Source organism: Zootoca vivipara, chromosome 13 (assembly GCF_965207765.1).
Source record: "Zootoca vivipara chromosome 13, rZooViv2.hap1.1, whole genome shotgun sequence".
NCBI classification, from domain to species: Eukaryota; Metazoa; Chordata; class Lepidosauria; order Squamata; family Lacertidae; genus Zootoca; species Zootoca vivipara.
In genome coordinates this window covers 39054874-39081605 of record NC_142596.1, presented here as the reverse complement: position 1 = coordinate 39081605, position 26732 = coordinate 39054874, and the positions used below count along the sequence as shown (strand labels likewise).

The 26732-nt window shown below is 46.0% G+C and overlaps 1 protein-coding gene across 1 annotated transcript in view; it reads left to right on the top strand.

Moving 5' to 3' along the window:
- Positions 1 to 26732, top strand: part of APOLTP (apolipoprotein lipid transfer particle homolog) — an 85014-nt gene that overhangs the window by 34726 nt on the left and 23556 nt on the right. The window contains exons 29-47 of the mRNA XM_088656560.1: positions 765 to 982; positions 2991 to 3187; positions 4147 to 4449; positions 5988 to 6205; positions 7196 to 7357; positions 7781 to 7858; positions 9832 to 10188; positions 10745 to 11101; positions 13326 to 13457; positions 14106 to 14255; positions 15333 to 15449; positions 17193 to 17366; positions 17780 to 17984; positions 18405 to 18571; positions 20831 to 20943; positions 21892 to 21973; positions 23608 to 23745; positions 23897 to 24059; positions 26467 to 26588. Of these exons, the coding sequence (XP_088512686.1) occupies positions 765 to 982; positions 2991 to 3187; positions 4147 to 4449; positions 5988 to 6205; positions 7196 to 7357; positions 7781 to 7858; positions 9832 to 10188; positions 10745 to 11101; positions 13326 to 13457; positions 14106 to 14255; positions 15333 to 15449; positions 17193 to 17366; positions 17780 to 17984; positions 18405 to 18571; positions 20831 to 20943; positions 21892 to 21973; positions 23608 to 23745; positions 23897 to 24059; positions 26467 to 26588 (3453 nt within the window). The remainder of the gene's footprint in view (positions 1 to 764; positions 983 to 2990; positions 3188 to 4146; positions 4450 to 5987; positions 6206 to 7195; positions 7358 to 7780; positions 7859 to 9831; positions 10189 to 10744; positions 11102 to 13325; positions 13458 to 14105; positions 14256 to 15332; positions 15450 to 17192; positions 17367 to 17779; positions 17985 to 18404; positions 18572 to 20830; positions 20944 to 21891; positions 21974 to 23607; positions 23746 to 23896; positions 24060 to 26466; positions 26589 to 26732) is intronic.

Below are 26732 nucleotides of genomic sequence, written 5' to 3'. Positions count from 1 at the left end.
ATTCTAATCTGGGGTGAAGACGAAGGCACAAATCCTAAGAATCACAGAATGAGAGGGGCGTACTTGAAGGCCATCTTGTCGAACCTCCTGCTCAGGGCCAGCCTGCCCATGAGGTGGGCTGAGGAAGCTGCCTTGGACAGTGGAACCCCAAGAGGTGGTGTCCCCACCTGCCCTGCCACTGGCTTCCAGTCAGATATTGCAAGATCTCACTGGAACCTGCCACTGTTGCTTTGTGGGCACTGTCACATGACCCAGACAAGGGAGGCTTTAATGGGGGGCAGCAGCGGGGGGGCAGCACTGTTCCATTTTACCTCAGGTAGCAAAACGGGATGTACCACCCCATTCCACCACCCCTCTAGATAGCTGGTTCCACTGAACTGCTCTTAGCTTCAAGAAGTTTCTCCTTATGTTCCACAGAAATCTACCCACCTGTAGTGTATGAATACTAGATCTCAACCTGCCCTCTGCATGAATGTTGGGTAAAATTGCAATTAAAACGTGTGTATTGGGGAAAATTCACACTAAAATGCTGATGAATTTCATGAAGTGTTTTTTTTTTCTTTTTCTTCTTTAAATTGCAAGCTGATGTGAAAATGTGGAGAACGGAATGTAGGTTTGGAAAACAAGAGAAACTGAGGGAAACATTTTTTTTGACAGATTTGGCTTTGAGATTTGGGGGTGGGAGGAGGACAGGACTTATCCTTGATTGGGCTGCACCCCAGTTGACCCATGGATTGCTTGTTTTGGTTTTTTCCTGCACTTAGGCCCACGTCACCACAAACCGATACAGCAGGAATGGTCTCAATGGATCATTTTGCCTTCACTCCGGCAGAAAGGATCTTGTGTTGCTGGAGGTGGACTTCAATGGTGAGATGAGGAAAGATGCCAGAAACATCAGACTGAGCGCTATCCTAAGACAGGCAGTTCTGACGCAGTTCAGATATTTGTGGCTGCAGTTCAATGGCAAGATGTTGCCAACCAGGTAAAGAAAGCAGCAACTGGGGCTGTAGCCCAAACCTTTATTTTGTAGCCAAATATCATCACCAGTTATGCAATAAATAAGGGGGCACAACTCCTTCAAAGCAAACTAATGCAGTGGTACCTCGGTTTACAAACACAATTGGTTCCGGAAGTCTGTACTTAAACTGAAGCGTACTTAACCTGAAGCGAACTTTCCCATTGAAAGTAATGGAAAGTGGATTAATCGGTTCCAGGCGGTCCGTGGAGTACTTAAACTGAAGCGTACTTAACCTGAAGCGAATTTTCCCATTGAAAGTAATGGAAAGTGGATTAATCTGTTCCAGACGGGTCTGCGGAGTACTCAACCTGAAGCGTACTTAACCCGAGGTATGAGTGTAATTGGTTCCGGAAGTCCGTACTTAACCTGAAGCGAACTTTGACATTGAAAGTAATGGAAAGTGGATTAATCCGTTCCAGACAGGTCTGCTGAAAATACTCAAACCGAGGCGTACTTAAACCGAGGTATGACTGTAAGATAATCAGGTGTGATGTTCAATATATAACAGAACTATGGAGCCCCACTGGAAAATTACGCTGCATGTATTCAGGGGATGATTTGTTCCACCTGTTAAGGGCTGAACCTTAGGTTCTGTACCTGAGCTCAGGTTATTCAGCTCAGAATCTGCTCTCTGGCCTGCCAGTAAGAGCTGGAAGGTTGATGGGGAACAGGACAAGGCCTCTTCTCTCGTGGCCCCACAGCTATGAAATGCGCAGCCCAAGACAGAGGACAGTACCTCTTTACAAGAGGTAGTAAGGGCCAATGGCATAGCATGGGGGTGACAGGGGTGCTTGCCCCAGATGCAAAATTTCGACACCCAGTGCTACCTCAATACAGCTGCATGCTTCCGTCACTGGGATCCATTGAAAATGGCTTCTCTATACAAACCAGGAAGTGGCCTCTCCAGACAATGCAACAACTCTTTTCTTATCTCTGCGGCTACAATTTCCTAGGTGATGCCTTAGGCAGTTGAAAGCACATGCATACTCTGTCCGTTTCCCTCTCACCCGCCCCTCCACCTGGCTCCAGGTGCTGGCAACCCACTTTATACCACTGGTGAGGGCCACCAACTTGGGTGGCTTAAAAATAGGCTTAGAGAAATGCATGGCGGATGAAGCTGTTGGTGACTACTGGCTCACAATGGCTATGCTGTACCTCCAGGGTTGGAGGTGGTAGCTCCTGGAATACCAGCTGCTGGGAATCACACACGGGGAGAGTGCTTTTGCGCTCAGATCCTGCTTGCAGGCTTCCAGTGGGCATCTGGCTGGTCACTGTGAGAACAGGATGCTGAACTAAATGGGCCACTGGCCTGATCCATCGGGTTCTTTATATGTCATGATAAGCCAAGAACCTTGAAATATACTCGGAGTCGAGAGTGACTTTCATGCTCTTTATTCAGCTCCTGGTCATCAAGGAGAAGAAGAGAAGAATGCCCTTTTCCCAAAACCATCTGCTTATATACATTATTTACACAATGGGCTTTGCGTGATTGGCTACTTCAGGGCTACACCTGTGGGCCAATCAGTTGGTGGATTGACTTCTGCCAGCAGCCTGATTGGCTGCTCCTACAGGCTTCCAGGTTGCGGATTCACTTCTGCCAGCCGCCTGATTGGCTGCTCCTGCAGGCCAATCAGGTTGCGGATTCACTTCCACCTGGAGTTGGATTGGGTGGCTCTTGCGGACCAATCAGACTGGATTGGATTGGGTGGCTCCTGCGGACCAATCAGACTGCTGATTCTGGATCCTATTGTTCTATGATTCAGCTCAGTACATAACAAACCTTGACTTATTAAACCGGTTTGCGAGTTACATGCTTCTGCGACTGCCCTCCCACTATCCTCTTGCTTTTACAAAGGCCATAGATTCCCCATCCCTGCTGTAGGTAGCAGTGGTTCAGCGGTGAAGATCACTGAGCTGTCCTTCCCTGGCTATTTATACTGACTGCTTGCATTGCCGTTTTTCTTGCCTCCAGAGCTATGCTGTCTTCTGCAGTGAAGCTGAATCACAATGCCTTTCACCTGGACGTTGTGGGATCCAAGGAGCAGAAAGTGGGCCTGGTGCTGACCCTCCATGGCAGCCTCCGGCACAATGTCCTCAGCTTAAAGCACGTCATACCCCAGGACCTTTCCCTGGATGGCTCTCTCAAGCACAAAAACAACATCCGTGAAGGTATTGCTTTACTGCAAGGTTCAGAACAAGCATTCATCCTTCTTGATCAGGTAGGGCATTGTCTGGCCTTGACTGAGGTCCAAGATAGGCTGCAGCCAAGAGTCCTGTTCTTGGGCAGGCAAAGAGACCAATGGATGTCATGATCCAAGACAGGGTGGGGAATCAGGTCACATTCCGGATCAAGTAGTCTTGGCCAGACTGTCTGTGTGGCTATAATTACAGGTAGGTAGCCGTGTTGGTCTGAGTCGAAGCAAAATAAAAAAAATTCCTTCAGTAGCACCTTAAAGACCAACTAAGTTTTTATTTTGGTATGAGCTTTCGTGTGCATGCACACTTCTTCAGATACACTTGAAACAGAAGAGCCAGACCCTTATGTATATACAGAGGGTGGTGGGGGTGGGTGGGAATGGGTGATGGGCTGATGGGAGTGGTAAACCTGTAGATGGCTGTTAACGACTGCTGATGACTGCAATTGGTCCTGCGGGGGAGAAAGCAAGGGCTGAGGCGCTAAAGAAAGCTTGATCATGCATAATGAGATAAGAATCCTATGTCTTTGTTCATCCCAGGTGGCTCCATGGGTTTAAGCTTGGTAATGAGTTCCAATTCAGAAACTTCTCTTTCCAGTCTGTTCCTGAAATTTTTCTGTAATAAAACAGCTGCTTTGAGATCTCCCCCCCCCCGCAGGACCAATTGCAGTCATCAGCAGTCGTTAACAGCCATCTACAGGTTTACCACTCCCATCAGCCCATCACCCATACCCACCCACCACCACCACCACCCTCTGTATATACATAAGGGTCTGACTCTTCTGTTTCAAGTGTATCTGAAGAAGTGTGCATGCACACGAAAGCTCGTACCAAAATAAAAACTTAGTTGGTCTTTAAGGTGCTACTGAAGGAATTTTTTTATTGTGTGGCTATAAGTATTCGTTTCGGGAATACCTTCCTTCTGTCTAACAGGAATCATGAACATCATGGTTGACCAGTCGGTGTTTGGAGCGCACATCCGGAACAGAAACGTGTTTGGAAACGAGTGCTTTCATAACATCGCAGTGGCTGTGACTCAGAATGGTAGCCGGGCTTTCCCAAGAGAGGCAAAGCTCCGAGGGCAACTCGAGCTCAGAAGAGGAATCCAGAGGGGTTTGGCCAGTATCCAGGTGGACACGAGATCTCTCCATCTTAATATCTCAAACATCATCATTCTGGAGCATCTTGGAGCCTCAGGGATGCCCGCCCACAACACCAGTAATTTCTATACCACAGGTATGAAATGCAACCCAATACTGGGCTGTTTCTTGGGATCAATAGAATGCCATTTGGAAAGAGTATCTCCTTTTCTTTGAGAACTCTGCGACTGCCTGCGCTTCTCCACACAGCCTACTAAATTTCTATCTCCTTCCCTTTTGGGCTCTGTTGCTTCTTAAGGGTTGTTGGGAATTATAACTCTGTGGGGGGTAAATGAGAGTTCCCAGGATTCTTTGAGATAAAGAATGAAACAATATTCCACTTTTGAGACACTGAATTTGAAGTGCAAGTGCCTGAGTCTCTCACAAGGACCCACCTTTATGTTCAGTTTCCTTTAAAACAACTTTTTTTAAAAAAAGCAAGTGTAGGAGGAATGGGCTGTTTCCATGTTTCCACAATGCCTGCTTTTTACATTATACCTTTGCTTTGATCCTTGCCTTTCAGTTCTAAGGTACAATTTAATTCACAGTGTGGGTTTCGGGGAGCAGGGAGAGACTCTTAAAAAACTCCAATAATTTCAGCTGGCTTGGAGCCATCTTAGTGAATAAAAATCCCAAACCTCAAAGCGGAGGGGAAATAATAGTTCTGAAGTCAGCTTTAAAGTACAGGTGTGTTTTTAGTTACAACTTCAAAGTACAGGCTCTACCCTTGAAGAGTCTTCTCTAGTTTTCCAGCGGCATAATGGCACTATTGAATATGAATGAGTGTTTAATTCCTTGCCAGCCACTCTCAAGGAGAATGAGCTTTCATACCTCTGTTAACAGCATTTGGAGCAGATTCAAGAATGAACGGGGTTGGCTTGCTCTGAGTCCTGCAAAGGAAATCTTTCCTTGCCATTCCAAAAAGAAGAAGAAGCGGCACCTAGCAGGGTTGTGCTTGGACATGCACACACATTTGGATCCAATTTGTGGTCCAGAATCTGCATTGGACCCGATCCAGGCCCATTCCAACCTGCCCTGGGTCCGAATCCAGATTGTGATTGCGAAATTACAAATCTCCTGAAATCCTATTGGCTTGCATCACAAACTAAAATAGCAATAGCTTACCTGTTTTTCCACATAGGGGCATGATGTCTAGGGCAGAGTTCAAAGGCCCATTCCAGCAAGGCAAAAACATTCAAGGAGAATGTGAAGCAGAGCTAGTAAAGGGTGTTAGCCTGAGGAGAGTCTGGAAGGCAGCATTTGAATTCCCCATATGAATCAGTATCCTTGCCCTGTTGGAACATGGCACGGCCCTTAGGGGAATTTGGGGTGGATGGCAGGAAATAGGCAGAAAGGGAATGCAGACAGAGAGAGATAGAAGAGGTATCTGACCCACTTTTGACTGGGGCCATGCCCCACCTCTTGTTTTACTCCTACCCCCCACCAGCATGCTTCCACTGACAGATCACCCCAAAGAAAATTCGGCTCTCCCCCCCCCCCCAGCTTCTGAAGATTCAGAATGTGCCTTTGCAACTAATCCCCTAACGAAACCCCATTGGTCCTGACTCATGTCTGTATATGTGCCTCTATGCAACCATTGCACTGAGTTTAATCTTTCTCTCTGGCTTCCCACAGAAAGTAGCATCCTGGCCACATATGGCCACATCAGTACTAACAGCACATTAACTCTGAAGCTGCAAGGCGGTAGTAGAAAGATGGCTGTAGCAGTTGGAGCTGAGCAATGGCCCTCGGAAACCCTTCAAGCCCAGATCGTTGCAAACTTCAGCCACAACATTCCAGAGCTGAAGAATCATGGGATCCCTTTCAGCATAGAGTCTACCTGCCATTACCAAGTAAGGAGAAGAATGCCATTGACTGGTGGCTGTAATAATATTATTATAATAATTTATTATTTATACCCCACCCATCTGGCTGGGCTTCCCCAGCCGCTCTGGGCGGCTTCCAACAGAAAAATAAAATAAAATAATCGATTAAACATTAAAAGCCTCCCTAAACAGGGCTGCCTTCAGATGTCTTCTAAAAATCTGGGAGCTGTTTTTCTCTTTGACATCTGATGGGAGGGCGTTCCACAGGGCGGGCGCCACTACCGAGAAGGCCCTCTGCCTGGTTCCCTGCAACTTGGCTTCTCGCAATGAGGGAACCGCCAGAAGGCCCTCGGTACTGGACCTCAGTGTCCGGGCAGAACGATGGGGGTGGAGACGCTCCTTCAGGTATACTGGACCGAGGCCAGGCCTCTTTTTCTAGCCCTCAGGACCTTTCCTGGGCCATGCCTCTCCCCAGGGTGAATCTGCCCCATGCCCTTCGTGAGGGCTTTTGCCTGTCTGGAATGTGCCCTTGAAATGCCTTTTGCTTGCATGGCTAGAGAGTGAGGTTGCTTACAAACCAAATGTTGCCTCAAAGACAGGAAGTCCTGCCTCCTCACATCCTGCCTTTCTCTGATATATTGAGTGAGTTCTTCTGGAGGGCTCCTAAACCTGTCCAGAGAACAGCGGCAATGAACTCCCCTTTCCCCTCCAGGGAAAGCAGGTGGAGCCCCAAATGTAAATATTACTTTGGTACAATAGGCTACTTTCTTCAGGGACCCCTCTCTATCCTCCATCTAGGGAAGCAAGAGGCATGATCAAAGTTCATCCACTCATTCCAGGCAAGCAAAAACACTTTGGGTACGGAGATGTGTAGTTTCTGTGACCGTTTTTGGAATGCCGGCAGATGACAGGCAATTCACAGGGGTGGCCGAAAGGCTGAGTATTGTCTAGCATAGTATTATTGCCCACTAAGATGTCTGGTCCTTCTCTGAACATCAGCCTATTCCCTCTGGTTAGAATTTCAGCCAGAAGATGGCAATGAGAGTGGCAGCCCAGGCTGGTGAAGAAGAAGTCAAGATTGAATTGGAGAAGCAAGGCACCAATCACACTGCAGGGTTTTCCCTTTTTCTTTACCATGATGTGGGACTCGTGATTCACACCATTCCACCATTAGTACGGGTTAGTTGACCACATTGCTGGTTTGTTTTGAGTTTGTTAACGCTGCAAAGGATACCGAAATAATGACTTCTTTTGCATTGTTTTGGTGCTTCCTTACATTGGAATGAACGTAAGATTTGCAAATGGTTCTGTAAGCTATGCAGCTTAGGTTAAACAGCAGGCAGCAAAACAAATACAGAAATAGTATTGGGTGGACACCGAAGTCAAGCATTGTGAAATGTGCTGCAGAAAAGAAAACGAAGTATCTCATTGCTACAATTATATTCCATTTTAGCTTTGTGTGAGAGTGGGTGTGTTTACTAGGGATGGGTGGACCTGCCAATATTAGTTCTCTCCGTTTCTTATTTTTCCAACCTTAAATTCCATTCTCCACATTTCTGTAGCAATTAGAGAATTTACTATTTTTTTACCGATATTCTGCAGGTCCAGTGTGACGGAGAATCCACATCTCATCAGCTTTCTGGCCATTGTCACGGAGAGGTTGCAAATCACTCACTGGAGGTATGAGGTTCATTCTCAAAGCTCGGTCAACAGCATTGCGCTGTCTGGAGGCTCAGCTGCAGTAAAGAGAGTCTGAGCATTGGGGGTTGTTTAAGGCATGGAGATAAATATGAAATGAATGGCCTCTGGGTGCGGACTTTCAAGTCTCTCTGCTCACTCAACATCCCAGGGAGTTTACAGGTTAAAACACTTGTTAATCCAATGGGTAATAAGTGTACAACTGTGTTTAATCTCACCACAGATGGGTGGGTGGGTGGGGTTCATTCTGAATTAGAAATGTCAGCAAAACCCCTGTTAAAGTGGTATGGGTTTGTCTCCTTGGCGAACCCACGCACCCCCAGTTTGATGCTCACAGAAGAGGTGAGAGGGGTCTACGATACAGATAAATGCATTTATGAAGGCAACGTGAGATCTTCAAGCAACCGAAGGCTCGGGCTGCTTAAACTGAGAGCAAAATGCGAGGGCTCCTTCCTGGCTGCAGTGGAGTGGCACCCCAAAGTGTGGGGTTGCCCTAGAAGCCAAGGCAGCAGGAGGTTCTCTCTGGCAGTGATAGGTGAAACCCAGAAAATGCGCCTCCTTTGTAAGCTAGAGATGGAAAGCGGTCCAAACTGCCTCATCATGAGGGATCAACTCCTGCTGCAGAGCAGCCCGTCAGAGATCACTTGGGTGTGGTTATATCACTGGGAGGAGCAGGAACAGAGAGGAACGCCTGTGCCAGAAGAGGTGCAAAACAATGGGGTTTGGGGGTTTGATGCATTTTCCGTAAGAGCCCAAATTAACTGCACCGTGGATGGGAAGCCAATGCAAATGGGAGTGGTGGCCGCTTGGGGACATAACTGGAGCTGGATTGGCTGCTCAGCCACCGTGTCCCAGCATAGACTAAGGCCGGCTTCCCGGCCAGGAACTGGCTACGTGGAGTCGCCCAGTTGGGGAACAGAGTGGACCTGAGCTTGGAACTGGTGAGCAGGCTATGCAGGGATGGTTCGGAAGGAGGCCTGGCGCAGCATGGAGCCTTGCCGTTCACAGCCATTGCCCCTCTTTCCAGGTAGAAAGAAGCATGTCCTGATCGCGAGGGCGTCTTTTGCTTCTTCAGAGCTTCTGCTAGCCAGATCATGAAAAGCCTTTTTTTTTTTGCTGGGCCTCTTCATGTGTACCAGGGCCGTCTTAAGCCTATCCAGCGCCGTGGTTCAAAGATCCCTCCGGCGCCCGCCCCCCCCCTTCCCCAAAGTTGCTGACCTTTTACACTACTGCTGGAAGTTTTGCGGGGCTGGAGGAGGCAGGCAGCAGCTGGAGGGTGGCTCCTCTGGTGGGGAAGAGGTGGAGGCTTCGGGTGCAGCGCCCAGCCTCTGCCTCTTCCCTGGCGCCCATGCCTCGGTGGCCACAGCAGGAGGAGGCTCGGGGCACGGTGCTGCTTCAGCGTAGCGGGCGAGGGCGCCGCGTCCAGCTTCCGCCTCTTCGCAGGCGCCCTCCAGAACTCGGCGCGAACTTGCCGCCCTGGTTCCCCACGCCACTTGCCTCTATGGGCAAGACGCCCCTGGATGCGGCAGGGAGGGGCTCCGAAAGGGAGTCCTTTAGCTGTTTGGTGGCGGGCACCACGCGGCACCCCCTGACGGCCCGGCGCCCTGGTGCATTGCACCACCCAGCCTTGCCTTAGGGCCGGCCCTGATGTGTACTGCATACCTGCCTGTTCCACAGACGTCCCCCTCTCCATCCTCTATCCAGGCAAGCAAGAGGTGTGATCAGAGTGCAAGGACACACTCCAGGCAGGCAAAATCACTTAGAATAGGAATCAACATCAGGGAGTGCCTGGAGGGTGTTTCAAGGGCCGTATCAATGGGCATGGGGGGGTGGATTTCACCACACACACCCTGCTTTTAGAATGTGCATGGCAGAAGGCAACAGCACATCTTTCCAGATCAGCATGCTGCCCGCTGGTTGCAGGGAGCTGACAGCTTCATTCTTCTCTGTTTTAGGCACTGACGAGAGTTTTGCTCAGCGGATCAGTGGGGACTGCCAACTGCACAGCCGATGTGATTGGAGAGGTCATTTCCAACGCCACCTTTGCTCAGTTCCGTATCCACGCTGCCTGCAGCCCTGAGCACAGCTTGGAAATCGGCCTCAGGCACACCTGGCCTTACCTCAGCTCTCTGGGTCTTGCCCCGGAGAACAGGATAAAAGCAGCTGCTGTGAAAGGGGACGAGTACAAAGGCCTTCTGGAGGCCACTCTTGGCAAATGCAAGTTAACAGGCAATGGAGAAGTGAATATAGAGGGTGAAGTCACAGCCGCAGAATGGAAAGTTATTCTCCTAAATAAATGTGACCTTCTGGAGGTGATTATTTACTATTGCCACCCCAACTGATGGGTTGGAGCGTATTTTCTAGACTTGGGGTCACCAGCATGCCCTTAAGATGCCCTTGAGGTCTTCCCTTGGTGCCCATGAGGTCTTTGACACCCACCCACTCATATCCAGCTCTCTCACTGTCCCTTTTGTCATGGAGTGTTGAGATTGGTTACCTTCCCCCCCCCTGAAAAGTACAGAGTTGAAGGAGGAAGTTGGAAGAGTTACACTCTTTCCCACTTCCTCTTTCAGCTTTGTGTGCTTTTCAAGGCTCAGACTAATTCTTCTGGAGCCAACTTTTACCAGATCCCTTGGAAGGGCAAAGTGTTTGCATGCATGTACAGTTTCTCTCTTTCTATCTCCTGATTGTGGGGAGGGGGAGGCTGATCTGGGAGGGGGACAAAAAGTGAGAGAGGCACCCACAGTACTCCCTCAAATATCCAAAAGTGCCCAGGGGCGTAAAAGGTTGGCAACTCGTGCTCTGGAGAATAGATTCTACATAGGTTAAGACTAAACCGAGCTCTCCCCTGTCTCTTCTCTTTCCTAGAAAATGGAGTTACCCCAGAAACTAGTCTCCAGGGGCTCGTTCCTCACGAACATCTACAATTTCAGTTTAGCAACACACTTCTGGTGTGATGGCAAAACAGCCGATGTGCAGCTGGAGGTGTCTTCTGTAGACAAATATACCGTGCAAGGATCGCTGGATCACTCTTTCCCCTACCTCTACGATCTAGGGCTGCCTCCGGACAACTCACTCCACCTCTCCGTGACAAATGGCTCCATCCTCAACGGACTTCTGTTCCTGCACAACGGAAACTGCAAGCTTGAAGCGCAAGGAGAAATCAGACTCCGAAACCAGACTGAATGGGCCCTGGAGATGGAAACAGATTGTACAGTTTTGCAGGTCATACCTGGTTCCTTTCTGGTTCTAAAGCAAAACATGGCACTCTAAGAAACCGGCTTCATTGTTTTTCAGAAAATCAACCTGAGCTTAAAAAAAAGAGAGCTGTCTTACACCTAAAGGCAGACCCGGCCATTCACTCAATGGCACAAGTGTTGGTCTTTATTTACATTTATATTACAAATGTTGTATTATGCCATCCCTGGAAAAGCACAGAGGATGGTAATGTGAGACAGGAGATTGTCATGGGTGGCACCAGTGCAGGAGGTTGGCCCATTCAGGCCCCAATAACCTCAGTCTGACCTCAGCCAGGATCCAGTTGCCTGCCTTCTTACTTAACAACCAGTCAGGCAGTGACTGTGCCTGTCATTGGTGAATACCAATATAAAGTTATGAATGGTGTATAAAAACCCAACTTACATTGAACAATAAAAGGAAGAAGAGGGAAAGGTCTTGCCTGTGTACAGATGCCAGCAGATGAAATCACATTTTGAATTTTGAATGGTGGTTGTGTTTCGGCCCTCTTAAATATATATTTTTGTTGAAAGCATGAATTTGATAGATTTGGCTTTAAATGCAAATAGGATAAAATCTTTCTCCTAGCCCTAGCCACTTCTCTGATCAAACTTACTCCCTTTAAAGCTGCAGCTTTTAAGTTTGTTTTTTTAAGAGTCTCATTGCAGCTCACCTGCAAAATCATTGTTAGATTTTTTTTAAAAAAAATCATCTATGAGAAATTTGGCCAGAGGGACAGAGTTACAACCTGTTGATCCCTGCGTTTGAAATGAAATCATTTTTGTTCCTCAAGACGTACCCAGGAAGCAGAACCCTTGACACTGATAGCTTCCAAATGGGTTTACAGGCTGTGAAGTGTGTTTTGCATCTCACCGTTGACTGGATCCGTTCAGACAGATGGGTGCCAGGGAGCGCCCTCACTTTGAAGTGAGGATCAAGTGCCAGGCAAAGGTCACTTTAGAAACTGAAGTGCCACATGGTCTGTCACCCCAAGAAGGATCCCAGACGAAAATGAGCTTGTGGGAAAACAGATCAGGCATGACATTAGCTTAGACCTTGAGTCAAACCCTCGTCAACTCCAAGCCAATTTGGCCTTTCATGCAGAAAACCAGTTCCAATGGCAAGGATCAGTGGAGAACGACTGCAAAGCAATACAGGTACTGCCTGCCATGGAAAAGGAGGTCTCCTTTTGACAAGATGCTCGAGGAAGACATGTTGCCAGATTCCAAACCTGAAAGATCCAGATTAAGTCTTTTGCGTGAATTTGGAAGCTGACTTATATGAGATCAGCCTGTTTGTTCATCTTCTCCAGGATTGCCAGTAGTTCTCTGGGGTCCTAGGAAGAGGTCTTCCCCAGGTCTTTCTGAGCTTTCTCCTAGTGTTACCTGGAGATGCCGGAGATTGAACCTAGGACTTTCTGCATGCAAAGCAGGTGCTCTGCCACTGAGCATAGCTGCCAAGTCTCCCATTTTCCCCAGGAAATCCCTGTTTTTCCAGCTTTTCCTAGCTGAAAAAATGGAATTTTTAGTTTTTTCCCGGTTTATTCTGGCGTGGCGGCCATTTTGGAACTGGGCGGAGCATGCTGAGAAGCGACTTTTGATGCTGCTCTGCCCAGTTCCAAAATGGCTGCAGTGCGACTTCTGGCGCGACGGCCATTTTGGAACTGGGCAAAGCAGCATCAAAAGTCACTTCTGAGCATGCTCCACCCAGTTCCAAAATGGCGGCAGCGCTACTTCTGGTCTGCTATTTCCGGCCCGGTCCCTTATTTCTCTGACAGCAACTTGGCAGGTATGCCACTGAGCTGTAACCCTTCCTCGGAACATAAGAAGCTGCCTTACATTGCCAGACCATTGGCCTATCTAGCTCTATACATTGACAGGGAGTTTCAGGGTTTCAGACAGGAGGTTCTCCCAACCCTACCTGGAGATGTCAGTAGGGCCTTCTGCATGCAATGTAGATGCTCTTATCACTGAGCCATGGCTCTTCCCCCTCTTTAGAGGTGGGGGGGAGGCACAATCCATCCAATGATGACACAATGCACAGTTCCACTTTGAATCGCTTATGCATAAATTCCATGTCGTTTGAGATTTAGGAGGAAGAGTAGTTGGCTTGCATCTTTTTGTGAACCAGCTTCAGGCCATGTTGAGACACTGTTAATAACACCCCCCCCTTTTTTTTATGAAGCTAACTTGAATATTTTATATCATGGCAGGATCTTGGAGTCCCGATGAAAATAGATGGGTCAGGGCATATTTTAATCAATAAAACGTACCTGGATTCTCAAGTATTGTTTACTGCAGGCGAAAATAGTTTACATGGATCCCTCGTTTTAAAAGCAATGGCTGTAAGTAATCAAGTTAACATGTTAAGTGTTTTTTTTTCCCTTTTGCTGTACCTCCCCAGACACTTACTAAGCTAAAAAGGTACTAGGCAAAAGCAGGTGGGAAACGAACCAAAGACTCAGTTACGTTAGTCAAAATACAGTGTTATAAATGCGACACCAGAGCTGAAATCACAACTCAGTGATATTTTCAATTGCGAGTTTTACAATGGTTTTTTTGCAGAGTGTTTTCGGAGCGTTGTTTTTAGCTGTGTAGATCTAGCCGAAACTTTGGTGGGGATAGATCCATGGCTCATTTGCTTATCTGTGCGACGGCTTGTAGTTTGTTCAACAAGCCATGGTTAAAACAAACTATGTCTTAGCGTCATGTGCAAGGGCAGCCATTGGGGAACTACAGGTGGTTACAAAAGGGCATCCCCAGTAGACTACACCCACCTGAAACTAAGGAGGGGGAGAAACCTGGAAGGGAGAGGGAAATGGCATGGAATATCCTGGAAGGTGATAAGGCTGGCAGGTTGGAACCTGGGATGGGAGCCCTCCATGCTGCAACATTTTACTGCAGGCTTCCTGTGTCTCATGCCCAGGACAGAACGGGCAAACGGGCCTTTCCCACACTCCTCACCTGATCTTCTTTGATACAATTTCTCACAGACCAGACAAGAGCTGCATGCGTTGCTGACCCATAATATCCAAAGCAGCCTTCGTTTGGGCATACCTGCCAGGACGGTAGTGGATTTAATTTCAGAAAAGAATGGCACCATTTGTACGAGGTCACTTCAGTTCAGCGTGGACAACAAGCAGGTAACCGCACCTCCCTTTTGGTAGCGTATATCTAAATAATGTGTACAACATATATTCCAGAATGCGGCAGCTAGACTGGTGACTGGGAGCGGCCGCCAAGACCACATAACACTGGTCTTGAAAGATCTACATTGGCTCCCAGTACGTTTCCGAGCACTATTCAAAGTGTTGGTGCTGACCTTTAAAGCCCTAAATGGCCTCGGTCCAATATACCTTAAGGAGCGTCTCCACCTCCATCGTTCTGAGGTCCAGCACCGAGGGCCTTCTGGCGGTTCCCTCATTGCGAGATGCCAAGTTGCAGGGAACTAGGCAGAGGACCTTCTCGGTGGTGGCGCCTGCCCTGTGGAACGCCCTGCCAACAGATGTCAAAGAGGAAAACAACTACCAGACTTTCAGAAGACATCTGAAGGCAGCCCTGTTCAGGGAGGCTTTTAATGTTTAATAGATTATTGTGTTTTATTTTTCTGTTGGAAGCCGCCCAGAGTGGCTGGGGAAACCCAGCCAGATGGGCGGGGTAGAAATAAATTATTATTATTATTATTATTATTATTATTATTATTATTATTATTCCACAAAAAAGGTGACAATTTGCTGTTGATTTAGGACAGCTAGACATATAAAGGGCCCCATTACCTTCAGTAGCTTAGGGCCTCGTCAAACCTAAATCTGGCCCTGACTACATGCATGTCTGGACTAGGACATATTCTCCTGAGGGACTCGTTTTATCCATTTCCACCACAGCTGCAATGTGTCAAGAGAAAGGCACTAGGCATTTTTTAATGAAATGCCTATTTCTGGCCAACCACGTACTCGTGTCTTTTTCCTGCCACATTGCAGGACTAGTTTTAATTATCAATCACATGTGAAAGTGGGTCCCATGTTGCAGCTTGTGTCTGGACTAATGGAAGACCATTGGAATAAGGAGGAGTGTCTTAACTGGTCTTTTGCAAAATGTCTGGGGTTGGCCCCGTTTCTCTTCTAGCTGACTTCTAATTTCAGCAACAGGGTTTGTTCAGGGCACGCAACTCATATTACTAATGTGTTTCTCCTTCCCCTCCTCCTTAAAAAAAACCCTAGATCGCAGAGGAACTGAGCTTTACACAGAAGTTGGACCACATCTCTCTTGACTACAGGCTCACACATAATCTAGAAACTTTGCAAGCACTGTGGATAGAAGACAGGATAGAGTTGCGGGTAGGGGTTTTGTTTGTTTGTGTACAGACATGCTTGTCCAGCAGCCTAGCTTTGCTGCCTTGTACAAATCATGTCACATTCTCACCAAAGAATCATGGGAGGTGAAGTGGCTCTGAACTGTGAGGGGTAAACTACAGTTCCCAGACTTCTTTGGGCAAGCCCATTGCTTTAAATGTGCTGTAAATGTCTGGTGTGGATGTGACCTGACATCCTTTAAATCCACTAAAATTGCAAAGAAACCAACAAGCCACAGTGGGCTGGTGTGTGTGTGTGTGTGTGTGTGTGTGTGTGTGTGTGTGTGTGTGTGAGAGAGAGAGAGAGAGAGAGAGAGAGAGAGAGAGAGAGAGAGAGAGAGAGAGAGAGGGAGATGTAAAACCCTCCATCCTTTTCTTTTTTTGTAATAATTTTTATTTGATTTTACAAATTGAATTGAATTGAATTTATTCTTACGGTCACAGACCAGCTTACAAAATCAGAAGAATCATAAAAATCATAAAACACAAAGATAATACACTAAAATTTACACAGCAGGAACAATATATATATATATTTCGAACTGCCAACCTAGCAGTTCGAAAGCACGTCAAAATGCAAGTAGATAAATAGGAACCACTACAGCGGGAAGGTAAACGGCGTTTCCATGTGCTGCTCTGGTTCGCCAGAAGCGCCTTTGTCATGCTGGCCACATGACCTGGAAGCTGTACGCCGGCTCCCTCGGCCAATAATGCGAGATGAGCGCGCAACCCCAGAGTCGGTCACGACTGGACCTAATGGTCAGGGGTCCCTTTACCTTTACCTATATATATATATATATATATATATATATATATATATATATATACACACACACACACACACACACACACACACACACACAGCACAGCAGCATTTAAAATGTATAAATTGGAACTGGGACACTAAAATATAGCCTAAAGATTACCATTTGGGGTCTTATTCATTGCGGTAGCACCGCTTGTTCTCTGAGCTTTATGGCTGCTGCACAGAATTTGGCCACTTTTAGCATAATCTCAGGGTCCGTATCTTCTACAAGGAGTTTAAGACATTGGGATTCGTTTAAAGAATTTTGTATGGCCGGGGAAATGAAAGTCCGGCGTATGTCATTATAAAAACGGCAGCGTAATAAATGGTTTTACAAATATAAAATCATAACAATTCAAATTACATATCCATATTTAGAGATTTCTCCAAATCTCTGGACTTCCCACCTTCCCCTCCAGGGGTCCTATCGTACACCCTCTCAACTGCATATTATTTCATAATCCATATTTGTATCTCTCCATATTGCCCATAATATTCACTACCTTGCAAGTGTTATTAAAATCCTGCTAATGTTTTCATCTGCTTACAGCAGTCTCCCAGATAATTTATAATTTTTTCCCCATTCATTGTTGACGTTTTGGTCGTCTTGGTTCCTGAGCTTTCCAGTCAGTTTTGCCATTTCAGCATAGTCCAACAGCTTGGCTTGCCATTCTTCTCTTGTAGGGACTTTGTCTTCTTTCCATCTCTGGGCTAGTAACATCTGTGCAGCTGTTGTCGCATACATGAAAAGTCCTTTCTGGTCCTTTGACGGTACCAACGATTCCCAGTAAAAATGCTTCTGGTTGTGTGCGTTTTTTTTACAAAAGTTATTTTAAACACACATACACCCCAATTCATTATATATCAAATAGGAAATGAAAGCTCTCCATCCTTTTCATAACACGTATGCTTTGTTCCATACAGGCTGTGGCTAGGCTGGTGGATGTTAAGAACTGGAGAGTGAAGATTCAGTATGGTTCATGCTGTATAATTGCTAGAGGGCAAATAGAAGCAGTTGAAAGGAGGATAAATTTAACAGGGAACTTCAGTCACAAATGGCCGTGGTTGCTACGCTCATATATGCCAGAAACCATCCAGGTATGTGCTGGTCATTCTTGTTGTTCTTCATTTACCATATATTTCTGTGTATAAAATGTTGTTTTTTGCTTCTAAAAAAAATCAGGCAAAATTTTGGGGGTCATCTTATACACATCATCTTATATACATCTTATATAATGAATGCAGTGGCTGGTGGGCGTCGCCCAGTGAGTGATTGTCAAAAAAAAGGCTCAACAACTCAAGAAGTACTGATTTTTAAATTTTGGGTTTTTAAAAAAGGGTCATCTTCTACGAGGAAAAATAAGGTAAAATGGAGTGAGAAGTCCACAACAGCATTATGAGTGCAGAGCTAAACTGAAAGATCATTTCACTAATCAGACACTTCCTTTTCTTTGCTGGAGCTGAACATTTCATGATTCTTGAGTTGCTTCTAAGGCACGTATCTCTCTTAGGTGATCATGTCCTTTGAAGTTAATACCACTCAAGAGAGGTGGATCCAGACCGTGAGCGGACAAACGCTTATTACCTATTCCGCTAACTCCATCCATGTGAAGCAGCAACACGACACCTTTTGCTGCAGTCTGCATAATGTTACGACGGCGATAACATCCAGATACCCCGCAGCAATCAATTTGACCTTCTTCCTACAGAAACTAGGTACAGTCAATGTTGCTCATGTCTTGCAGCCTTTCTCAGCCTTGGTTCCCCCCCCCAATGTTATTGAACTACAACTCCCATCATCACCAGCCAGCAGGAGCTGTGGCAAGGGATGATGGGTGTTGTGGTCCAACAACTCCGGGAGAACCAAGGCTTGGAGAAAGCTCCTGTTCTAAAAAAAACATTGGGCCCTAGAAATTCTAGAAGAAGAAGAAGAAGAAGAAGAAGAAGAAGAAGAAGAAGAAGAAGAAGAAGAAGAAGAAGAAGAAGAAGAGGAAGAGGAAGAAGAAGAAGAAGAAGAAGAAGAAGAAGAAGAAGAAGAAGAAGAAGAAGAAGAAGAAGAAGAAGAAGAAGCACATTATGTAGCCTTAAGCCATGCACTGGACAATGGTGGAAATTTTTCATTTTGTTGCATTTCAGAAAACAAAGCCAGAGCAGCATTACAAGGGCTATTTAATAACGAAAGTGTGGATATCACCTTGGATGTCCTCACCGGCTTTGAACTGCGTGGCCCTTTGGAACTCACAGCAGAAGTAAAACATTCCTTAGGTTACCTGAAGCATCATGGGCTCCCTTTCAGCCTTAAGGTATTTTATATTTATTTAACGAAATTTATTTATTTTTTAAACAGAACCTCTAAGTGGTTTACCAGAAATAAAGCAAACAATTCCCTGTAACGGGAAGTTCTTATTTTCTGATGTTTCATTGTGTTTTATATGTGCTGGGAAGCTGCCCAGAGTGGCTGGGGAATCCCAGCCAGATGGGCAGGGTATAAATAATAAAATTATTGTTATTTGCTGTTTTATTTTGGGTTTTTTTAATAAAAGAAAAGTGTTCCAGGATAAAACTATCCTCCCAACCTAAGGTACCATACTTATACTCAAAGTAGTCAGTCATACAATATACTGTTGTTGTTTAGTCGTTTACTCGTGTCCGACTCTTCGTGACCCCATGGACCAGAGCATGCCAGGCACTCCTGTCTTCTCCTTCATGGACCACTGCCTTGTTGTGGCAAAGGGGCTTGAATAACTCAGAGAAGCTATGAGCTATGCCATGCAGGGCCACCCAAGACGGACAGGTCATAGTAGAGAGTTTTGACTAAACGCGGTCCACCTGGAGCAGGAACTGGCAAGCCACTCCAGTATCCCTGCCAAGAAAACTCCATGGACAAAAACAACAAACAGTATAAGCTAAATAGCAAAAAAGAAGAAGAACCTAACAACATTAAAATATTACAGCAACAACATCAAATTATGGTGTTTTCACATGGGGGCCTTCATATTGCCAACAGGCCATTGGCAGCAGGGTTTGTTTGTTTGTTTAACAAATAAATCTGGATTAAATGGTGCCACATAAATTGGCCATTGTGAAGAAGACAGGAGTTCTGCACATTCTAGAAAGTTGAGCACACATGCTTGATTTCTGTGATCATGGTGAGTCAAAGAAAGCTGGAATACGGAAATCAATGTGATGTTGGATTGAGATGCCCTTCCTCCAGGCCACCATACGGTAGGTTTGTGAGAGAAAGAGCACCATCAGCATAGAGTGTGCCACAGCTTATTGGCCGGGCTGAATTTCTGAAACAATCATCAGTGTGAAATGGTTGTTGTTGTTGTTGTTGTTGTTTAGTCATTTAGTCATGTCCGACTCTTTGTGACCCCATGGACCATAGCACACCAGGCACTCCTGTCTTCCACTGCCTCCCGTAGTTTGGTCAAACTCATGTTCGTAGCTTCGAGAACACTGTCCAACCATCTCATTCTCTCTTGTCCCCTTCTCCTTGTGCCCTCCATCTTTCCCAACATCAGGGTCTTTTCCAGGGAGTCTTGTCTTCTCATGAGGTGGCCAAAGTATTGGAGCCTCAGCTTCACGATCTGTCCTTCCAGTGAGCACTCAGGGCTGATTTCCTTCAGAATGGATAGGTTTGATCTTCTTGCAGTCCATGGGACTCTCAAGAGTCTCCTCCAGCACCAGAATTCAAAAGCATCAATTCTTCGGCGATCAGCCTTCTTTATGGTCCAGCTCTCACTTCCATACATCACTACTGGGAAAACCATAGCTTTAACTATATGGACCTTTGTCGGCAAGGTGATGTCTCTGCCTTTTAAGATGCTGTCTAGGTTTGTCATTGCTTTTCTCCCAAGAAGCAGGCGTCTTTTAATTTTGTGACTGCTGTCACCATCTGCAGTGATCAAGGAGCCCAAGAAAGTAAAATCTCTCACTGCCTCCATTTCTTCCCCTTCTATTTGCCAGGAGGTGATGGGACCAGTGGCCATGATCTTGGTTTGTTTTTGTTTTTTTTATTTTGAGCTTCAGACCATATTTTGCGCTCTCCTCTTTCACCCTCATTAAAAGGTTCTTGAATTCCTCCTCACTTTCTGCCATCAAGGTTGTGTCATCTGCATATCTGAGGTTGTTGGTATTTCTTCCGGCAATCTTAATTCCGGCTTGGGATTCATCCAGTCCAGCCTTTCGCATGATGAATTCTGCATATAAGTTAAATAAGCAGGGAGACAATATACAGCCTTGTCGTACTCCTTTCCCAATTTTGAACCAATCAGTTATTCCCTATCCAGTTCTAACTGTAGCTTCTTGTCCCACATAGAGATTTCTCAGGAGACAGATGAGGTGATCAGGCACTCCCATTTCTTTAAGAACTTGCCATAGTTTGCTGTGGTCGACACAGTCAAAGGCTTTTGCATAGTCAAACTCCATGGACAAAGTGTGAAATGGCACAAGCATTAAAGAGTAACAAGACCTTACAGTGCTTCTTCTGTTAGATTCCACATGAATACATCCATGTTGATGTGTTGTTGTCTTTTCTCTTCTCATGCTTATTCCTTCAGCTGACGCTCCTCAAGATCCTGTCTGAAAACAAGACAGAAGCATCCATGAAGCTGGCTTGTGACCCAAACCTGAATCTCTTCTTTGTTTTCAGGGCTAGAAATAAGTTGCAAAGGTAAGGTGTTGTTGGCCTTGGCGTTTTACTCAGAGTAGGACCACTGAAATTAATGGACTTTGGTTGTTCCTGTGGGTCTATTCTGAGTTGGACTAGCGTTGGCTATAATCCAATGAAGTTCATCGTTCTTTGACTTCCCAAAATGGTGGGTTGCTGGCACTTACTGAGATACAGAGGTTAGATGATGTCTGTTATTTATTAAGCATTCATTCGGATTAGTTTGTGGAGAGGTTAGAGTAGACGATGTTGCATCAAGCAAGTGTTATTCCACACTTTCCAGTGTATTTTCTTGTACTTCCCTTATCACACAAGGAGAAGGGCGGAGTAGCAGGTTTGTTTCACAAGGGCACCAAGCCAGCTGTATTTGCAAACCCTGAATTTGCTGGTTGAATCCCACCTGGTTGTGGTGACAGCCAAGAAGCACCTTCAGAGGGATAGCTAATCCCTTAACACAGAGCTTTCCAAACTTTTCATGTTGGCGACACACATTTTAGACAGGCATCATTTTGCGTGACACAGTAATTCAGTTTTACTAGCAAACCAGAGGTTAAACCATGGGTAGGCAAACTAAGGCCTGGGGGCCGGATCTGGCCCAATCGCCTTCTAAATCCGGCCTGCAGACGGTCTGGGAATTAACGTGTTTTTACATGAGTAGAATGTGTCCTTTTATTTAAAATGCATCTCTGGGTTATTTGTGGGGCATAGGTTTTTTTCAAAATATAGTCCAGCCCCCCACAAGGTCTGAGGGACAGTGGACCAGCCCCCTGCTGAAAAAGTTTCCTGACCCCTGGGTTAAACTAACCTTTTTCCAGTGTAGGGAGGAGCATGGGGAGCAATTGCACGACACACCTACACACTGCAGCCGACAAACTAAAGTGTCGCAACCCACAGTTTGGAAAGCTCTGCCTTAGCACATCTGGTTGAAGATTCTCTCTCTTTCTCCTCCAGTGAAGAATTGCATATCAGATGTTTCCAGAACCTGCCATTTCTCCTTCAGTATTTCCCCAGCACGGCTGAAGTTTCCTCGAAGGTAATTGCTCCAGTTAAGTCTCGTCCACCACAGATTTTGCTAACTGCATCTTGCATTAGGAAAGGAATTGGGGGAGAGGAAACCTGCTGATATCACCACGCTGTTAGTTCAAATCTATGGTGTGATCACATTTGGAATGATTTGTTGCCTCACCCCAATATTATAGAGTTGGACAAGGTTCAGATTTGGGCAGCCAAAATGACCAAGACGATTGAACTACTGCCCTGTGAAGAAAGGTTTCAGAATTGGTGACATTTTAGTTTAGAGAAAAGGAGACATGATAGAAGTTTATACAATTATGAATGGTGTGGAAACAGGGGATAGGTGAAAAAAATTTCTCCCTCCCTCAAAACACTAGAACCTTTGGGATCCAATGAAGCGAAATGTGTGAAGATTCAGGTCAGACAAGAGAAAGTCCTTTGCACGACACATGGTCCAAACCATAGGTGCCAAGTTCCGGATTGAAAAATCCGGGATCAGCAGCGCCGCGGCACCAGAAGTCGCTTCTACGCCCTTCCGGACATGTGTAGAAGCAAATTCTGATGCTGCTGTGCCCATTTCCAAAATGTCCGCAATGCCAGAAGTCGCTTCTATGCACTTCCAGGCATGCATAGAAGCGACTTCTGGCGCTGCAGTCATTTTGGAAATGGGCACAGCAGCATCGGAAGTCACTTCTATACATGTCTGGAAGTGTGTAGAAGCGACTTCTGGTGCTGCAGACATTTTGGAAATGGGCACAGCGGCACAGGAAGACGCTTCTACGCATGTCCGGTAGTGCGTAGAAGCGACTTCCAGTGCCGGCGCAGCACCAGAAGAACATGGCCACCGGCAGCAGCTCCGTAATCCGGGGGAATATGGGGTATTTTGCCATTCGGGACATCTGCGGGAAACGGTAAGAAAATACGGGGGTTTCCCAGGGAAAACGGGGTACTTGGCAGCTATGGTCCAAACTAAGGATCTCACTCTCAAAGAAGGCAGTGATAGCCACCTGCTTGGATGGCTTTGAATGAGGATTAGAGAAGGCTGGCATTAGCCATGATTAATATGTTCTGCTGCCACTGTCAGAGGCATTATGCCTCTGAATGCCAGTTGCGGGGAACTGCAGGTGAGCAAAGTGGTGCTGCTCTCAGGTAAAACTTGCAGGCTTCCCACAGGCATCTGGTCAGCAGCTTTGAGAAAAGGATACTGGACTAGATGGGCCATTGGCCTGATCCAGTAGGCTTGTCTTTAAGTTCTCAGAGTGATGGCCAGGGCCTGAACATATAACAGATGCTGCTGCCCTGTACCTGCTATAAAGGAAAATGAAAGAAAGGATTGGGGTTCTCCTGGGGACCTGTGAGTGGCAGCAAAGGGGGGGGGGGTGAAATACTTTGGTCTTTCAAATTTCAGCAGTGCCCTGTCTGAGGCCAAAATTCAACAACCTCCCATCTGTCTCTCGCCTTCCGTCGTTCTGCACTCGTACTATGCCATAGTTGGAGGGCCCTGCAGTGCCACACACACACGCACCCAGCTCAGCACCCAGTGAAGGGAAACCGGTCACACTGCCCAAAATTTGCCTCTGGTGAAGAAATACATTGAGGGGAGGGCAAAGTCTTTTGCTGTTGATGTTTAAATATCCTCTGTAATTCCTTTAGATAAATTATTCTACCAAAGAAGCAGAAGGAAATTTTTCCATCCAGATGGAAAATAAGGATTTCCTTGTTTCGACGAAGCTAGCATTTACTGGGAGGAACCACACACAAGTCCTTGAACTGATGCACAGTGTACCCCAGGTTGGTGGGATCACTTTTTAACATTAAGTATTTTAATCCATGCAAACAAGGCAATGAGGAGGCGGTGAATAGCCGCTTTGAGGTTTCTGGGTGTACGACTCAGGAGTCTTGGCATAACAAAGAATGCTGCACCTCCTATTTTTTATTTCAGTTAGCAATCGTTCCAAGGCAACTTGTTCTCACAACAGCTTACCAAAAAAGCAAGAGAACCCAAGTTTTGAGGTGTGTTGCATTATGGGATGGCAAAGAAGCAAAACTCGCAGGCAGCTATACTGGAGTCTTCCCAAAGATATATGGAGGTCATGAAGTGCAGGGTAAGTTTCTATAAAACTCTGCTGCAAGCAATGATAGAAGGGAAATGGCCAAAGCTCAATGTGAAAGCATGCGGCTTAAGCAGAGCTTCCAAGGTTCAGTCCCTGCCATCTCCTGTTAAAAGTATCCAGGTGGAATGGTGGTTAAGATCATTGGGGTTAGATGAGACGGCAAAGCTGACATGTTTAATTACAGAAAAAGCATTGTTGATATTTAGCAAAGATTGGAAACTCTTTATGGACTTTTTGCATGAAAAAGACAAAGACCTTGTGATATCTGGGTTTGACGACTGAAGAAAATATTGGTTTTTAGAAAGTAAAATAGTTGGGTGTTAGAGTGGATGTTTTGAATAATTTTCTACCTATAGCTGACAGATGAGGAATCAAAAGTTCTCCTCTCTCTCTCTCTCTCTCTCTCTCTCTCTCCCCTTCCTTTTTTCTTCTCCCCTTTTTTGGTTTGTGTTTTTTCATTTAGATTAGAATCATAGAATCATAGAATCATAGAGTTGGAAGAGACCACAAGGGCCATCCAGTCCAACCCCCTGCCAAGCAGGAAACACCATCAAAGCATTCCTGACAGATGGCTGTCAAGCCTCTGCTTAAAGACCTCCAAAGAAGGAGACTCCACCACACTCCTTGGCAGCAAATTCCACTGCCGAACAGCTCTTACTGTCAGGAAGTTCTTCCTAATGTTTAGGTGGAATTTTCTTTCTTGTAGTTTGAATCCGTTGCTCCGTGTCCACTTCTCTGGAGCAGCAGAAAACAACCGTTCTCCCTCCTCTATATGACATCCTTTTATATATTTGAACATGGTTATCATATCACCCCTTAACCTTCTCTTCTCCAGGCTAAACATACCCAGCTCCCTAAGCCGTTCCTCATAAGGCATCGTTTCCAGGCCTTTGACCATTTTGGTTGCCCTCTTCTGGACACGTTCCAGCTTATCAGTATCCTTCTTGAACTGTGGTGCCCAGAACTGGACACAATACTCCAGGTGAGGTCTGACCAGAGCAGAATACAGTGGTACTATTACTTCCCTTGATCTAGATGCTATACTCCTATTGATGCAGCCCAGAATTGCATTGGCTTTTTTAGCTGCTGCATCACACTGCTGACTCATGTCAAGTTTGTGGTCAACCAAAACTCCTAGATCCTTTTCACATGTACTGCTCTCAAGCCAGGTGTCTCCCATCCTGTATTTGTGCCTTTCATTTTTTTTGCCCAAGTGTAGTACTTTACATTTCTCCTTGTTAAAATTCATCTTGTTTGCTTTGGCCCAGTTGTCTAATCTGTTAAGGTCATTCTGAAGTGTGATCCTGTCCTCTGGGGTGTTAGCCACCCCTCCCAATTTGGTGTCATCTGCAAACTTGCTCAGGATTCCCTCAAGCCCATCATCCAAGTCATTGATAAAGATGTTGAACAAGACTGGGCCCAAGACAGAACCCTGTGGCACCCCACTAGTCACTACTCTCCAGGATGAGGAGGAGCCATTGATGAGCACCCTTTGGGTTCGGTCAGTAAGCCAGCTACAAATCCACTGAATGGTAGCATTGTCTAGCCCACATTTTACCAGCTTCTTTACAAGAATACCATGGGGCACTTTGTCAAAGGCCTTGCTGAAATCAAGATAGGCTACATCCACAGCGTTCCCTTCATCTACCAGGCTTGTAATTCTGTCAAAAAATGAGATCAGATTAGTCTGACATGACTTATTTTTCAGGAACCCATGCTGACTTTTAGTGATCACAGAGTTTCTTTCTAGGTGCTCACAGACTGTTTGTTTTCTAGGTCTCTCACAGACTGAGACATTAGTTTTCTCTCTCTTTGATAATCTAAAAAGATATTGGGTATTTGATATTAAACTGTGTGTGTGTGTGTGTGTGTGTGTGTGTGTGTATTCAAACTTTAATAAAAATCTATTGGGGGGGAAGTATCCAGGTTACAGGTGAAGAGAAAGAAAGATGGGAAAGCCAAGTGACTTGCTCTATTCTAGGGCAGGGGACCATAGCAGTGGTAGAGCATCTGCCTTGCATTCAGAAGGTCTCAGGTTCAATCCCTGACACCTCCAGATACTTTCCTAATTGAAAGAAAAGCCCATGTTCAGAGAGACCTTTTCAAATCCAGCACCCTTGGCCTCATTCAAAGGGTAGATACTGTGGATGTTCAACTTTCCCGTCATGTGTTTCCTGGACATGTAAGAATATGAACTTGAAGATGACGTAGAAGTCATTCAAAGTTCTACACCCCCCCCCAAAAAAATGAACTTAATTCACATTCAGTTCACCTGGCCATTATAGGGACTGCTTTAAGGTGCGGTTTGGAGATTTTTGAACTTCCTTAAATCCAACTGGTTTGTTCCAAGCACTGGGCATCGTGTCTAATAGGAAACGTGGCTTATTTTCCATTTCAGTGGAGATCTGCCACCCTCTCTCAATCCCTTTCCCTCAGCGCTCCACACTCCGCTTGCATGTGGAGCACTCTGGACGTAGCCACAGAGACAACGTCATCATTGGTTGGGACGCAAAGGAACAGGTAACAGAAATGACAGTTAGCTTTTCCATTCATTCAGCGCTACACCCTTAGACCCTGCTCTGGAAAGCTATTGCCTCCTCAGTTATAGCCACCAACACGCCAAGTTCAGACAACATGGGAACACAGATTGCAAGTTTCTCATCC